We start from the raw sequence: 16,668 nt of genomic DNA, 5'->3' as shown, positions 1-16,668 counted from the left end.
GATCGAGTCCCGCATCGGGCTCCCTGCTCGGCAGGGAGTCTGCTTCGCCCTCTGACCCTCCCCCTTCTCATGTTCTCTCTCTCTCTCTCATTCTCTCTCTCTCAAATAAATAAATAAAATCTTTAAAAAAAATAAAAATAAAAATAAAAACAAGTTTGTCAGTAGACAACGGCTACCCACATCTGATTACTATACAGAGTTCCTGGCACCTACAGATGGCTGAGTAAGAGCCTGCAGTATTTATGAAAGGGGGACTGTGGAAATAAAATACCCTTTGGCTTTCATCCAAAAAACTTATGCTTGTGGAAGAAGAGCATGTTAAAAGTAAACAGACTTTTGGTGCGCCTGCATGGCTCAGTTGGTTAAGTGCTCGATTCTTGATTTTGGCTCAGGTCATACCTCAGGGTCAATGGATGGAGCCCATATCAGGCTCTGCAGTCAGCAGAGTCTGTTTGAGATTCATTCTCTCCCTCTCCCCTTGCTCACGTTCTCTCTAAATAAATAAATAAATAAAATCTTAAAAAAAAAAAAGTAAATGGACTTTCAAAAGAATTGAAAGCAGGGACTCAGATACTTATGCATGAATGTTCACAGTGGCATTATTCACAATAGCCAGAGGTAGAAACAACCCAAGTATCCATCAACAGATAATTAGATAAAAATGTGGTATATTCATAAAATGGAATATTATTCAACCACAAAAAGGAAAGAAATTCTGATATATGCTACAACACCGAATGAAGGGTATTGAATTGTTGCTTCTTTCTATAACTACTTTTAGGACCTCCTTATCTTTGACAATTTCACTATGATAAATCTAGTTGAGAATCTCTTAATATTTACAATGCTTGGGATTTGTGGGGCTAAGAGCCACTGTTTATAGTTACACTAACTAGGTAATATAACCAAGTAACAATTATCACCTTTTGGGCTACTTACTAATATACTTACTTTGTTTCAAGTTGGATTTTTCTTTTCCTGTGATACACCAAAGCTGTGGGCTCTGCTGCCAAAGCTTTAAGTTTTCCATGAAGACAAAATGCAGTTCTTTGTCCTTCCTTCCTTGTCTCAATAAAGGCATCATATTCTTTTTTGATTGAAGTAAGAATGGATTTGTATGCAGTGACATACTCTATTACCTGAAACATGATTTTTCTGCCTATGGTACTGAATTTTTTTTCTAGAAGACTATGGAACAAAAGCCTTGCAAACAGCATTGTAGATTATCTCTTAAATGAAACATGATGAGCAGTTAGAAGTCTTAAACTTTAATATCCAGGGTATTAAAGACAACTAATATTTACTGAATATGCACTTCGTGAATCATTACAATACTATGAGCTTCGATATTTTTGCTCTACTTAGTATGAACACGTACATCATATGATGTCAGTTAAAACCAATACCAGGTCTAATTATCTCAATCATAGATCTTTGAAATATAATTGCCTATCATCCCTTACCGTTTCCAAATTTAGTCTCTGGCTTCATTCAGACCTTAAAATCCTGGATTCCTCTCACCTCTCTATTTTTCTAACCTATCAGCTCCTACTGGCTAATCAATACTCTTAATTCCCCAATTGCATTTCCATTGCTAAGATATCAAGTGCAACTATAGAAAACCTCTACATATTCATGGTTTCCAATGGTGTGTATAAGTACAGAATATCTCTAGAAGGATAATATAAAGAAATGGAAACAGTGGGTGCCTGTAGAGAAGCAAAGAGGAAGGAGGGTCTGAGGTGAAAAAGGCCTGACTTTCCATTGTATATTCTTCTTTATTGGCTTTCTTTTCTTTTTTTCTTTTTCTTTCTTTCCTCCCTTCCTTCCTTCTTTCCTTCCTCCCTTCCTTCCTTCTCGCCTATCTTGTGTATGCATTACCCATGCAAAAATAATTAGCAAGCATTTTAAGTAAATTAAAAAACAAAAAATTATAAATAATTTGTGGTTTCCAAATTCTGCACGAGGCTTTTAGAAGGGATCAATATGTATAGGGAATAGATATGATCAATCCATAATTTTCTCCAAGAGCTATAATTATGCTGTCTAACCCAGCTACATCTCTAGTCTCTGGTATCCCCCATTGGTTTTCTGTTAGCTAAACAGTATCTAGAAAAAATTATCCGGTCTGGAAGAGATCTGGTCTATCAAGAACGAGTGCAAGCAGATTACAGATCAGTGGTAAATACCAGTAGAGGATATGTGAGTGGGAGATACTGGTTGTCTTTTTGACACGACCATATTACCCATCTACCCAAACCAGGAGGACGGCCACCCAGGAATCTTTAATGAAACAGAGGTCATTCGTCTGCAGTCTTCCAAATCAATACCCCACTGTTCCTGGCCATCCTCCACTTCACATGCCTCTGGGATACGCCACAACAATCCAATATAGTTTGGAAACGTAACGGAGAGAAAACAGACCTGTCGTGCCACCACAATCAGCCCCCATACCTGCTAGAAGACACAGATTTCAGAACACGAATGGGAACCGCTGAGAATGCACAGGAGATGCGTAGAAGTAAAGGAAGCACCCTGGCATGCTACAGGCAGAATCGAGTTTTGCTTGACTCACAAAAATATTTTAAAATGTAGGCAATGTCACCAAAAACTGTATTTCCATTTCTCTTGAAAACTGAAAAATCTATCAACACGAACCCCCATTCCTTAATGGCAGTAATCAGCTGGAGCTTTGGACCGAACGGGTCCTTTATCTGGCCACAGTCCTCGTGACCCCTGATTCTCCAACAGCCAACCCACTTAACTCTTTCACACGGGCTTCCTGGCTCTACGTCGTTCAAGTCTGAGGGTCAGGTTTGCATTAAACTCAAGAGACTTGGTAAGGACAGGGGTCTGGGGGAGAAGAGGAAGGGCAGTCATTCCACCTCAGCTCCTATATATGGGCATAGGCTCTTTGTACATGCTACCAAAAGCACAAAAACCAGCCATTTCCAGAGGACAGCTGCCTCCCTAATTCACCCATCTCTGTAGAAGCTCACTCTTCCTAGCTTTGGTCTGCCTTGCTTACTAAGTCTTTGGCTCTTTCTATAACCTACCCTCAATTCTTGTTACAGGAGTCTCAGGTCCTCTTTGCTTTGATTCAGGCATGGTTCACTAGGTAAAATCCTCTATGTGTGTTTCTAAGCAGAATTTGGTATTTGTTCTCTGATTCCAAGTATTCAGAGATGCAAGTTAATACTTTCATCTTTGCCTAATTAGATCCTTCCAAGGAAAGAAGGAAGATTAGAGAAAGCAGTCATTAATAGTTTATTAACAAGCAAATATGCTAGCATAACATGAAAATGGAAAGATCAGGGATGCCTGGGCAGCTCAGTGGGTTAAGAGTCTGCCTTCGGTTCAGGTCATGATCCCAGGTTCTAGGATCAAGTCCCACATCGGGCTTCTTGCTCAGCAGGGAGCCTGCTTCTGCCTCTACCTGCCGCTCCCCCTGCTTGTTCTCTCCCCCTCTCTCTCTCCCACGCTTTCTCTCTGGCAAATAAATAAATAAAATCTTAAAAAAAAAAAAGAAAATGGAAAGACCAATCATCTTGAGAAACTAGAAAAGTTTCTCTAAGTGCCAAATAATTTCTATTTCAGACACCCTCTCAGTCCTGAAGAACAGGATTCTTTACAAGGCACAAATGTACAATGGACAGAAAGTGCACATGGAAATCTTGGGAGGTAGGGAGAAAAGGAATATAGATGTAAATATTATCTGTTATTTATTCCCATGTCTTTTCTTTAAGAATTAAATTAACCAACACCACCTCCAAAATGACTTTACTAGAACTCTACTAATTTAAAGCAGACGACTCTTCATGTAAGAAAACTTCTGACAAGTGTCAGCATTTGGGCATGCAAAGATAAGCATGTCACTGTTATGATAACTTTCCTTTGCTAGTTTCAGGTAAGTAGAGTCTCAGCATAATTCTTGATATTGATGAAATCATTCAAAACACTGCCTTTAAACATTCATCCAATACATTCCTTAATGACTCAAAAGCAATTATCACTGATCATAATGACATATAAAATGAAGCTAACCTGCCAATGTACCAATTCTAAAAGATGGTGTTTCTAGATGACTTAAAAGAAAAGACTGTTGGGGTGCCTGGGTGGCTCAGTCGGTTAGGCAGGGGCCTTTGGCTCAGGTCATGATCCCAGGGTCCTGGGATTGAGCCCCGCATCGGGCTCCCTGCTCTGCGGGGAAGCCTGCTTCTCCCTCTCCCACTCTACCTGCTTGTGTTCCCTCTCTCACTGTGTCTCTCTCTGTCAAATAAATAAAATCTTTAAAAAAAAAATAAAAGACTGTTTCTTTATTTTATACTCTTATGAATACTCATCCATTTTCTTAATTCCACTTGTAGGTATAGATCACTACTTTGTGCTCATTTTTCCTTAGAGCGATGCACTGTGTTTTTAATTAGAGAAGAAATAAGATTCATAGTGTATACTGTTTAAAAATTAAACAAAAGACTGTGTTCCTATTTTGCCTGTGGCTGTTTTACTCAGAAACCAAGAGTGTACAGAATTCTTAAGATAATTATTTCTTCTGGGTAAGGAGGAAATGATGCTGATTTCACTTATTTAACTGCCAGGGCATCTTCCAAGGGGGTTAAAAAAAGTAAGGATTAAAAAAAATATATATATATAGAACCAAAGGGGAAACTGCAATTGTTTGTAAGGAAAACAAGTGTTTCTAAAACCTTAAAAAGCAAAATCAAATGTTATATAAAGCCGTAACATTTTCTAAACTCATTTATTTCCAGTGTTCAGTCCAGTCAAACCTCTTGTTTACTGGACCTGTGGAGACCTCTAACTCACCAAAGGTTCCAACTTAATACGCTAGATCAAATCTCAGCCAACACTTTAATGATATCATAAACAAACCCAAAACAACAACTACCAGGTTCCTGCTTGGCAGCCCAACTCCTAACAAATCAGATATTTTTAGATAGAAGGCCAAAATGATGTTAGAAGGCACAACTAAGTTGTTGCTCAAAAACTGACAGCCTGCACTCAAACTAAAACAATTGAAACACTCGTTAACTATCTAGTGATAGAAATCCAGCACTCTATTTTCCCCATTCATCCCTTCCCAATACACTGGATGAACTTCTCAAAATTGACAAGTGAAGTGTGCTCAAACAAGCAGTGATGTTACTAAGGCAGGAATATTAGTTGTCAAGATAGACCATTTCTACCCCATCAAAATTCCCTCATCTTAAGAGCGTTTTGATACCTTATCAAAAACGTTTCGGTATATGATGTAATATTCATCAGCAGGTCCTTCCTCAGTACAGCCCACTCTTTCAGTTTCTGTGATTATGTATTTTTGCATACTTTCCAAAAATTCCTTGTCACTTCTACTAATGATAGGAGGGAGAACTGCATGTTTATTCATTTCTTGGATGGACATCTGTCACAATCTGCACACTTGTTCACCAGAGAAGAGTTAAGTCTTGACTTAACTTTTGCAACAAAGCCAAAACTTTGGTAAGCCTGAAAGAAAAAAAGACCATCAATTGATCTGAAGCTTAAGATAAATTAAGTCATTTCTAATAAATTTATAATAAATTAAAACTGGTCTAAAATGTGTATTTGTCATGGGAAAAAAATTTTCCATGAATCTCGGAGATAAATATTTCAACCTATGAATTAAAAGGTCTAACCTACTGTCAAGTGCTATACCTCTGGGATAGAAATACCAAACACCAGTCAATAAAGAGCACTTTTCTTAGTAACCAAGCCTATGTGTCATGTGATTGGATGGTTTCTTATGTTTAATTCAATACTTTCTAACGGAATTTACCAAGTTTGGAAGCCTCCTCATGATACAAACAAGGTCAGATACTTCTCTACCCATGAGCTTACTTGGCCCAGGCATAGTCAAGAGAGCTACAAACAACTCATGAATTTATTTTATGATAAACTTTATTATAATTCTTATCATTAAAATAAACATACTAACTAAAAATACGTCAGAACTTTTGCTAAAATCCATCCATCAGTGATATCAAAGATAACAGCCCTTTTCTAGCACCCTGTCAAGCAGCTACATTCCATTGCTCTTTAAGTAAAGAATCATTATCCAATTAGAGTTGGATACAGAAATGGATTCCTGAAAACTATTCACATTAACATCAAACAGAACCCATGGCTTGCTGAAAAATGTCTGGCAAGGCAAAACATTTGAACTCTGCCCAACTTCTCCCCCACCCATGCATATTCAGGTATAAAATTTGGAAAATATAAACCAAAGAAAATTAATGAAAAACTAAAAATCATCCACAATCCTCCATCCAAACATAATGATTATTTAATATTTTGGTATATTTCCTTCCAGTTTTATAATTATAAAAATTAGGATCACGCTCTATATTCAGCTTTGTATCTTCATGTTTTCCACTTAATATTAAAAGCACTTTTCCTTATGGTGAGCGCTGTGAATTGTGTAAGACTGATGAATCACAGACCTGTACCTCTGAAACAAATAATACATTATATGTTTTAAAAAAGAAGAAGATAGCAGGAAGGGAAAAATGAAGGGGGGGGAAATCGGAGAGGGAGACGAACCATGAGAGACTATGGATGCTGAGAAACAGAGGGTTCTGGGTGGGGGGGATGGGTTAGCCTGGTGATGGGTACTGAAGAGGGCACGTACTGAATGGAGCGCTGGGTGTTATACGCAAACAATGAATCATGGAACACTACATCAAAAACTAATGATGTAATGTATGGTGACTAACACAATAAAATAAAATTAATTTATTTTTAAAAAAGCACTTTTCTATGTTGTTGAATAGTTTTCAAAAACATGACTTCTAGGGATGCCTGAGTGGCTCACTCAGTTAAGCGTCTGCCTTCCACTCAGGTCATGACCCCAGGGTCCTGGGATAAGAGTCCCTTGTCAGGCTCCCTGCTCCGAGGGGAGCCTGCTTCTCCCTCTGTCTGCTGCTCCCCCTGCTTGTGCTCTCTCTCTCTCTGACAAACAAATAAATAAAAATCTTAAAAAAAAAAAAGACTTCTAATGATTGTGTAGTATTTCATGGTATGATACACCATATTTTTTTTTTTTCTGAGAGAGAGAGGTGGGGCTCACACACAAGCAGGGGGTTGGGTGGTGGAGGAGAGAGAGGGGCAGTGGGAGGAGAAGCAGACTCCCCGCCGAGCAGGGAGCGAGCAGGGAGCCTGACGCAAGGACACTAAGATCATGACCTGCGCAGAAGGCAGGCAGCTGCTTAACCGACTGAGCCACCCAGGAGCCCATACTTTATCATTCCCCCACTGTTGGACATTTCCACTATAATAAATAATGCTGTGATGAATAAATGTCTAAATCAATTTTACCATGTTTTAGCAATATAATTAATATCTGGTTATTTAAAATTACATATATGGCCTATAAATCCTGCCCACAGGTCACAGGCAGGAGAGAGACACCAAAATAGTTATCAAAGTTTAAAAGACCTAATTTACTTTATGTTGATGAACTGGATAATGAAAAACCAATTTATAAATGAACATAAGTAGTTCCAATAAGGTAAAAACCCATAAATGGATCAACAGTTTTCCCAAGTGAGAAATCAATTTCCTTATTCATTCATTCAACTAATATTTATTGTTTACTAAATGCCAGCATTATTTTATAGCTAGAGATTCAGTAATAAATAAGATCAAGTTCTTGGTTCCTTGGAACTTATAATCTGGTAGGAGAAACAGACTATAAATAATGTAATTTCAGATAGTAAAAGATAATGGTCAAAGGAGGAAGGAATGGGTGTGACCACTGGAGACTTAGTGGTTACACCTGAATGCCAGTGGCCTCCTATTAACCTTAGGATAATATCCAAGTTCCTTTACTTAGCCTATGAATGCCCTATAGGAACCAGGTAGTCCCTTTCTCTGTCCAAATCTAGCCTTTTCATGCCCCTGCCCTTCTCATAACTCCCATCCCTACTCCCATGAATTTGCTGAGAGTCCTGCATAATTCTCTCCCGTCTCTGTATTCCCTCCCTCCATCCTCAGCACTCCCTGCCCCGACCAAGATAACACTCATATCACCACTCTCATTCACTTGGCTTCTACTCCTTTTTCAGATTTCAGTTTATACAGCTCCAGGAAAGCTGCCCTGAATTCCCTTAAACTTGGTCAACTTCTATATTCTCCCATGGTACTGTGCACTTCCTCCATCATGGTATTATCACTCAGCCACTCTATAATAGTGACTTTCTGTTTACATTCTCTATCTATCTCCATAGGCAGGAACCAATATGTTCTCACTCCCCATTATCCTTCCCTACCTATACACATTCCAGTGAATAGTACAGTTTCTAGCAGAATATGTACTTTAAAAAAATGCTTAATAATTAATAATCAATAAGCAATAATGTGGTCTGCTCATAAGACATGACTTGTGGTGCCTCAAACCGGAACACAGCTAAAGTGACCGTTTCTCAGCATCTACAAAATGCCTGAGTCACATAAACCAGCTCAGATGACCTTTCACTCACTCATTCATATTAGACACAAAGGATACAGAGAAAACAAGTCACAGAGATTCCCAGTCAAGTCTACTGGGCTAGTTAAACAAGCCATTGCTACAGAGCAGAGAGGGCAGTGTGACAGAGGTGGGCACAATGGGCTCCAAAAGCCCAGAGGGGCACCTCACTAGTTTGTGGGAGAGGGCAGGGAAACATCAGGAAAAACATCTAATGGAAAAACACCTAGGGCAATACTTATGTTGTGCTGCATTTATTTATTCAATAAATTGGGGGAGGGGGGAGGCACGCACCTACTGTGTCTGCCACTATTCTAGACACTAGAGATACAGCATCAAACAACACAAAGTCCAGAACCTCTCAGAGGTTACATTCAAACAGCAAGACAGACAACACCCATAAATACAGATGACACAGGGGGCTAAGTTGTATAAACAAATAAAACAAGGAATGGGGGACTAGAAAGAAGGTGGGAGGGTGCTATTTTATGCAAGGCATTAAGTTGGGAAAGAGGAAAGCCCTCACAATAAGGTGACGTTTTATTTACTTTTAAATCTTTAAATTTTTTTTTTTTTAAGATTTTCTTTATTTGTCAGACAGACAGAGACAGAGAGAGCCCAAGCAGAGTGAGCGGCAGGCAGAGGGAGAAGCAGAACGCCGCCGAGCAAGGAGCCTGACGTAGGACTTGATCCCAGGACTCCAGGATCATGACCTGAGCTGAAGGCAAATGCTTAACCGACTGAGCCACCCAGGCGTCCCAACAAGGTGACATTTTAAAAAGTAGTTTAAAGATTCCTGGGAGCAGTGGTGGATGCAGACAGAGCAGCAAGTGCAAAAGCCTCAAAGCAGGAGGGTACGTCTGACAAACAGCAGGAAGGCCAGTGGGGCTAGAAGAGAAAGGGACAAAGGAGATAAGGTCAGAGAGGTAGCTGCCAGATCATGTAGGATATGAGGCCTTGAAGGCAAGACCACGACCAGCTCCCCCATGGGGCATCTTTGTACAGGTTAGAAAAAGGCAGACTTGGCCAGAGGAACAATGGGTTGGAACATGGCCATGTTGTTCCAGTACTGGAGCAACAGCCTCACTTATAGGAATTTATGCTTCACTCTCAGTGACACAGGAAGTCATTGGAGGGCTATGGGCAGAAGAGTGACAGCTGACATACATCTTCAAAGAACCTTTCTTGCTGCTCTGTGAAGACAAGGGTCAAACCTGGAAGAACTGTTAGGAAGTTACTGCCATAATCTGGGCAAAAGATAATGGTGGCTTGAATCAGGGTGGTTACAGTAGAGGTCGTGAGAAGTATTCTGCATACTGAGAATAAAGCCAAGAATTCACTGTGCATAAGAAAGTACGTGGATAAGAGAGAGCAGTCAAGGATGACCATAAAGTTTTTGGCCTTAGCAATGAGAAGATGGGAATTGCCATTTACAGAGATGGGAAGAGCAATTTCGTGAGATCAGGACTTCAGGCTTGCCTATGAGAGGTGTTGAGTAGTCAGATGGATATGTGAGGGTGGAGTTCTAGTGAGTGGTCTGAGTGAGAGATAAGTTTATACGTCATGTGCATATAAATGGTATTTAAAAGTTGAGACAGATGGGGCACCTGGGTGGCTCAGTTTATTAAGTGTCCAACTCTTAATCTCGGCTCAGGTCTTGATCTCAGGGTCATGAGTTCAAGCCCCACATCAGGCTCCACACTGGGCATGGAGCCCACTTAAAATAAAATTTAAAAATAAATAAAGTAGGGGCGCCTGGGTGGCTCAGTCAGTTAAGCATCTGACTCTTGATGCTCAGGTCATGATCTCAGGGTCCTGGGATGGAGTCCCGCATCAGGCTCCCTGCTCAGTGGGAAGTCTGCTTCTCCCTTTCCCTCTGCTCCTCCCTCTCAAATAAATAAATAAAATCTTTAAAAATTAATAATTAATTAAATAGAGTTATGAGACAGAATGAAAATGACCTAGGAAATGTCAAAAAGCAGAGGTCCGAGGACTGGGCCTTGGGTGGCACTCCAAAGTTTAGAGGTCTGGTAGATCAAGAGAAAGCAGCAAAAACAGCCTGGAAAAAGTGTTCAGGAAAGTAGAAGTGAGATGAGATATCCTGGAAGTCAGGTGAAAAAAAAGTGTTTCAAAGAGGGAGGGAGTAATCCACTGTGTCAAATGCTGACAGATCAAATAAGATTAAATGACCAGTGAATTTAGCAACATGGTGGTGATTAGGGACCCACAGGAGCTATTCCACTGTAATGGTAGGGGCAAAAACCTAATAGGAGTACGTACAATCAATGGAAGGGGACAACTGGAGACAATGAGTAAAGACAACTCTTTGAAGGAGTTTTGTTGTAAAGATAGAAACAAGTTGGCAGAATATGGGATGAACAATATTCCAGGAAGAAAAAATGGATTTTTAGGAGTGCCAAAGTATGAGAGAGGTAAGCTAGGAACTTCAATTAGCTCAGTCATTAAAGTGTAAACTGAGTAATGGGTTTGACAGAATAGGCTGTAAGGGAGGCAGAGGCAGAATATCATACTAAAGAATTTGGCTTTTATCCCGAAGGTGAAGTAAACCAACGACATAATCATCTTCACTTTTTAGAATGTTTTGGAGGCAAAGTGAGGATGGGTTAGAAAAGGAGAAAGACTGAAGACAGGTGAGAAGTTAGACAATTAAATCTTCGAAAATTAAGGAGGGCCTGAACTTGGGGTTGGGGATGCAGAGAGGAGAGGGCATAGAGAGATAAACAGAGAAGACATTAGGAAGGCACATTAGAAAAGATTCTGTGGTTTGTGCAGTGGAGAAAGGCCAAAAGAAGGGGCCTTTTGCTTCTAACTGGCCCGCCTTGCTAGGCGAGAACCCTGCACATACTCCCAAATTCTTCCCCTTGGAAGATTTCCTTCACAACCACTCCCAAGGTCCCGACTTGGAAATTTTACAACTAGTCGTTCCGCAGGTTTCTTACCCATATTTTAAAATTTGAAAACTCCTGAGATTTTCAACATATTAAACGGTTTCACACTAAAGAGTCCTACACGAGGCCCAGAACTTTCCTCAGACTAGGACATATTTGGGGGTTGAAGACGGGGAGGAGCTACAGGATAGAAAAAGATGAACCCAAGGTTTTGAATACTACCTATCTTTGGCTGGAGCTGGCCACAGGAATTCCTTCTCTTGGAGGCCAAAGCATCCGCTGGCACATCGCTGATCCTCCGCCCCTCACCCCCTGTGTATGTGAGTGAACGACACCTTCGTTCCCCGACCCTTCTCCTGCTTAACCTTTCCTCTTAGTCATTTCCGACCCGTTTCCACCTCAAACCATTACTCCGCCTCTCCCATCCTCCCTCCTCACCTGAACCCCTTTCTCCAAACACTGACTCCAAGGCTTGGAGACAGTTACTAGGGAACCAGAGGTGTGGAACTGCATCCTGGGACGAGTAGTCCTAACTAAAAGAAAACAATGAAGAACTACAATTCCCAGAAGACAGTTCTTTTTCCTCCTTTTTCCTCAATAAGGACCCCCCTCAACCGCACCCCCTTTTAAAGACCCTCCTAGCCACGTGGCTTGTATGGGAAAAACCTTTTAAAGCCATTTTTCATTTGTTTAAATCTACTATTTCGAGAGCATTCTGAGGGTTAAAATGAGAAACAAGTTCAGGCCAGGGAGGAGGAATGAGTTTCACGCCCCAGTCCGGCATGTGGTTAGACAGCCTCTGTGACAGCAGTCCGGCATTTGACGTGGTCGCCTAAGACGTGGGGCCTCTGGCGGGGGCGCCGGGAAACCCCGTGAGCCGGCGCGTTGCTTTCTTTTCCGATCCGCCATCTGTGGTGAGTGTGTGTTCTTGGCCTTTCTCCGGCCAGTGGCCTACCGGGCGCCCCCTTATGTTCCCACTTTTGACCCCTCTCTTCCTTTTCCTCAACTTCAGGTGGAACCGCCGCCAAGATGCAGATTTTCGTGAAAACCCTTACGGGGAAGACCATCACTCTCGAGGTACGGGCTAGGTGGCGTGAGGAAGTCAAGGCCGGAATAAGGGCCTGAAGTGGAGTCAGGGACCCGTGCCGCTTTCTGCCGCAGAATATGTTTATGAGTCTGGGTTCTGAAAACTGGCTCTGAATTAGTTGTTGGCTGAGTAGGGGCCTAGGGCTGGCTTTCGATGCCTGAAGTGTGAGCTATCACCTCTTCAGTAGTTCTGTCCAGGTGGCCAAGGCAGGAGGCCCGCGCTGGGGGGGCGGGGGGGAAGGAAGGAGGCGCTCTCATCGCTGGGCGCGAGCGCGTGTAGCGCAGCCGCCGCCGTCCGCCCTTGGTTGGGCTCAGGAAGTGTGCTCGGCGGCGGCAGTCCTGGGGCGGTTGCCTGCCCTCCGGGTGAGTGGTCAGCTCTGCTGGGTAGGCTCCAGCCTTCCACCGGCTTGGTTCTGTGCTAACTTGCAAATTGAATTAGGCGTTTATTCTAGTTTCTTACTGTGTTATCGATACATTTTCATTTTTAAACTCATAGGTTGAACCCTCGGATACAATAGAAAATGTAAAGGCCAAGATTCAGGATAAGGAAGGCAAGTAATACTTTCTAGTTCAGAGAAATTGACCTGTACTGGAGCCAGCCTAACTACTGGACATACCTGCTGTTGGTGGGGTGGGAAGAGGTCGGATTGACAAAGTGAAATGCTTTTAAAATAGTAACAAATGTTTGTGAGCATGGGGCCATCCAGGGGTGCTCTTCACATGTGTGGAATAATTTTCTACGCCTGCTTTTAGGAATTCCTCCTGATCAGCAGAGACTGATCTTTGCTGGCAAGCAACTGGAAGATGGACGCACTTTGTCTGACTACAACATTCAAAAGGTCTGTTTGGAGGAAAGAGCAGTCCTTTAAATGTAAATCTTATTTTGTAAGTTTTGATCAACACACAAAAGTGGGGAAGAATAACAGATTAGCAGCAGATTCCTAGATGACTCCAGCATTAACATTTCAGAAACACTGCTATAGTTTCTCACATTCTGGATTGTGTAGATTGCATCCCATGGTGTGACTTAGTATGTTCTTAAATCTTCCTATAAACAAGTAGTTAACCCCCCCAAAACTTCCTTATCTGTGGTATTGTGTACTTAGCACATCCAGTTAGAAAGTGCATGAAGCCAGTTGCCCCTTAATGGAATATGAGCATTAAATGTAATTATTTTAAAGCCTGTTTCATCCTCTTCCTTTAACAGGAGTCCACTCTTCATCTTGTGTTGAGACTTCGTGGTGGTGCTAAGAAAAGGAAGAAGAAGTCTTACACCACTCCCAAGAAGAATAAGCATAAGAGAAAGAAGGTTAAACTGGCCGTCCTGAAATACTATAAGGTGAGCCAACTTAATAAAAATGTTTTTATCTGTTGATTAATAAATTTTGTTTGCATCTCTGGTGTCAAACGTTCTTTTTTTTTTTTTTAAGATTTTATTTATTTATTTGAGAGAGAGAGAATGAGAGAAAGCATGAGAGGGAAGAGGGTCAGAGGGAGAAGCAGACTCCCTGCTGAGCAGGGAGCCTGATGCAGGACTCGATCCGAGCCAAAGGCAGTTGCTTAACCAACTGAGCCACCCAGGCGCTCTCAAATGTTCTTTTAAAGTTTTCTTTTCTTTTTGGTATTGGATCAAGCTTCATATGATGAGGTTCACTTTTAGCTGCTTATTCCAAACTGAGTTCTGATTTTGAAGTCAGATCTGGCTTTAGGTCTTAACTTTGTCACCACTTGCAGGGCTAGACTTTTGTGGGCTCTGAACTATTTTGTTGTACTAATTACTAGTGAGGATTTGGGAGTGCTTTGGTTTTTAAATACAAAAAACTACACTGTTTTGTGATTTTAAAGTAGTTAAATATTTTTGAGTCCCTTAACTTAGACTTCAGAGTATGTTGTAAAATTATCTTAACAGCAGGTTTGTACTTTATAGGTGGATGAGAATGGCAAAATCAGTCGCCTTCGTCGGGAGTGCCCTTCAGATGAGTGTGGTGCTGGAGTTTTCATGGCTAGCCACTTCGACAGACATTATTGTGGCAAATGTTGTCTGACTTACTGCTTCAACAAACCAGAAGACAAGTAATTGTATATGGGTTAATAATAAAAGACATGAACTAACATTTTGTTGCATTTTATTCCAGTGACTTAGAGTGGTTTTAAGTATCCATTGGTCACAGCATTTTGATAAACTACATATACTTTGGCAGAAAAATTAAGATTGTATTTAATATCAACTAGATATAAGCCAGTTTGTTTCTGTTAGTTTTTTATGTCCGCACTATTGAAATTTTGGACTAGATAATTCTTTGTTGTGGGGGCTATCATGTGCATCATGGTCTCTACACACCTGATGCCAGTAGCACACCACCCATTCTCACCACTATGTATATCCAGACTTGCCAAATGATCCCTGGGATGGTATGGAAGGGGGGACCTGCCCCTTGACCCCCATTTAGAGAAACACTGATTTGTATGAACTGGTGTTACAGCTTGCCTAAACAAAGTCTGTGACCCATTTGTTTCATGCATAATAAATGTAAAAGCCAAGCTTTCAGTAGTCAATTAAATATTATTCTGAGTCCCTGGGTGGTTTGGCTGGGGATATATGCTGTCTATAGTACAAGGGAACATTCTTCAATGTTGAGCATGAAATCTTGGAATTTTAAACACTTTGTTCACTAGTGCTGTCAACATTGAGAAATAGTTTTGAGCAGTATTTGGCACCATATTTTGCCTGTGAGCTAAATTCAGGGAGGTTTGCTTATCTTGATGTCACTCAATTAAAACATGAAGTTTACCATGAACTGATTATTACATTCAGTGGCATGCCAATACCCTTTTACCATATTCTTTCGAGGATTTCTACTTGGAGGCACGCTTAAATAAGGTTTCCTATTTTTGGAGCATTTTGACAACTTATCCATGTTAACACTTGGAATCCAACTACTAGGGTCTTTTTTGACCAGATGTGGTGAATTCTTACCTTCAATAAAGCAAAACTAGTTGCTCTGTAATAAAGCAAGACTTTGTTTATAGTTTTTATTTTTTAAATCTCTGCCCAGCGTGTGGTTTGAACTCTTGAGATCAAGAGTTGCATGCTCTTATCAAGCACCCCATTAATTGTTTACATTTTTAATATAATTTTAAAATCCTGGATCCCAAGAAGTCTTGGCTGGAACTTCTTTTTCTTCATAACAAACAATTTCATCTCCCACTTTAAATTCTATCTTTTCTTCACTTAAACTGAGGCCACAATCCATTCCAGTTTTGATGACTGAAACGTCATCTTTATGGTGTTTCAATGAGGTTAATGAACCTTAAGAAAATACAAAAAAAAAAGGTACATATATTGAACAAATAATAAATATTACTAAGTGCTATATAGTCTGGTAGAAAGGAAGTTTTAAACACTGAAATTCTTAAGTTTTACAGTCCTATCATGTTAAATGATAGAACTAAATACTAGGGAAACCAAAGGAAAATGCTGTAAACAAGATTTGGCTTAGAGCGAAAGATAACTATATCTCCCATTTCAAAGGCAGACTAACTGCAGAGGATTGGCATTATACTTGGGATTTAATGAGATAAACCTAGTAAAAGACTGAAGGTAAAAGGTCAAAAGGAGGTAAGCAAATACAATGCTGCAGAAAAGTACAGAACACAGCTGGAAAGGTAGTTTGGGGCCAATTTGTAGAAGCTTAGAAAACTAGATTACTGATTTATTGGGATTATTGCTATAGATTATTATAGATTATCAGAATTTAGAATTTGTAAGGGAGGGAGCCAATCAATGAGACCAGGTTTGAGTTCCCAAGAAGGAATGGCCTGAACCAGGACAGGGGAGTGAAAGATTTCAGACAGTTATACAGAATCAGGTTTTGGTGACTGGATTTGAGGTCTATTAGAAACATTGTGATGTTGCTTACCCTTCCAAATAACATCTCCATTACGGATTAATTTAAATTTTTTTTGTTTTTCTAACTGTCCCTTTTGGACTCTGCAGCCAGCCACAGGAACTTTTTTCTTCCCTTCTGTTACAGAGAAGGTAGCTAGTATAGAAGCCTCACCTTAAGAAAGAAAAGAACATTAAGTGCACAGAGAACAAAAGATTTTGAGAAATACATAATTTCACATATTCTGCATGGCAAGAATTAAAAGTGACAAAAACAACTCATGCAG

General features: G+C 40.5%; 3 protein-coding genes across 14 annotated transcripts in view; 1 reads left to right on the top strand and 2 right to left on the bottom strand.

The window, feature by feature from the left end:
- Positions 1 to 11,933, bottom strand: part of CLHC1 (clathrin heavy chain linker domain containing 1) — a 39,001-nt gene extending 27,068 nt beyond the window's left edge. For 3 of the 6 annotated variants that reach the window (XM_027620998.1, XM_027621000.1, XM_027621001.1), the window contains exons 1-3: positions 11,632 to 11,839; positions 5,243 to 5,502; positions 952 to 1,139 (exon numbers count right to left, since the gene is read on the bottom strand). In XM_027620998.1, the coding sequence (XP_027476799.1) occupies positions 952 to 1,139; positions 5,243 to 5,419 (365 nt within the window). In that variant the 5' untranslated portion in view covers positions 5,420 to 5,502; positions 11,632 to 11,839. The other 3 variants (XM_027620999.1, XM_027621002.1, XM_027621003.1) reach the window with 3 other exon arrangements.
- A 331-nt stretch (positions 11,934 to 12,264) lies between these two features.
- RPS27A (ribosomal protein S27a) lies at positions 12,265 to 14,609 on the top strand. The gene is made up of 6 exons (XM_027621004.1): positions 12,265 to 12,323; positions 12,422 to 12,486; positions 12,992 to 13,046; positions 13,249 to 13,334; positions 13,703 to 13,834; positions 14,423 to 14,609. Exons 2-6 carry the CDS (start codon positions 12,439 to 12,441, stop codon positions 14,570 to 14,572), a joined length of 471 nt encoding a protein of 156 aa, XP_027476805.1. The 5' UTR covers positions 12,265 to 12,323; positions 12,422 to 12,438; the 3' UTR covers positions 14,573 to 14,609.
- A 152-nt stretch (positions 14,610 to 14,761) lies between these two features.
- MTIF2 (mitochondrial translational initiation factor 2) overlaps positions 14,762 to 16,668 on the bottom strand; it is a 22,658-nt gene continuing 20,751 nt past the window's right edge. For all 7 annotated transcript variants that reach the window (XM_027620992.2, XM_027620990.2, XM_027620993.2 and 4 more), the window contains 2 exons: positions 16,416 to 16,556; positions 14,762 to 15,805 (listed from right to left, as the gene is read on the bottom strand). In XM_027620992.2, coding sequence (XP_027476793.1) covers positions 15,633 to 15,805; positions 16,416 to 16,556 — 314 coding nt within the window. In that variant the 3' untranslated portion in view covers positions 14,762 to 15,632. The remainder of the gene's footprint in view (positions 15,806 to 16,415; positions 16,557 to 16,668) is intronic.

Source organism: Zalophus californianus, chromosome 8, assembly GCF_009762305.2.
Source record: "Zalophus californianus isolate mZalCal1 chromosome 8, mZalCal1.pri.v2, whole genome shotgun sequence".
Classification (NCBI taxonomy): domain Eukaryota; kingdom Metazoa; phylum Chordata; class Mammalia; order Carnivora; family Otariidae; genus Zalophus; species Zalophus californianus.
This window is presented reverse-complemented; position numbering and strand designations above follow the sequence as displayed.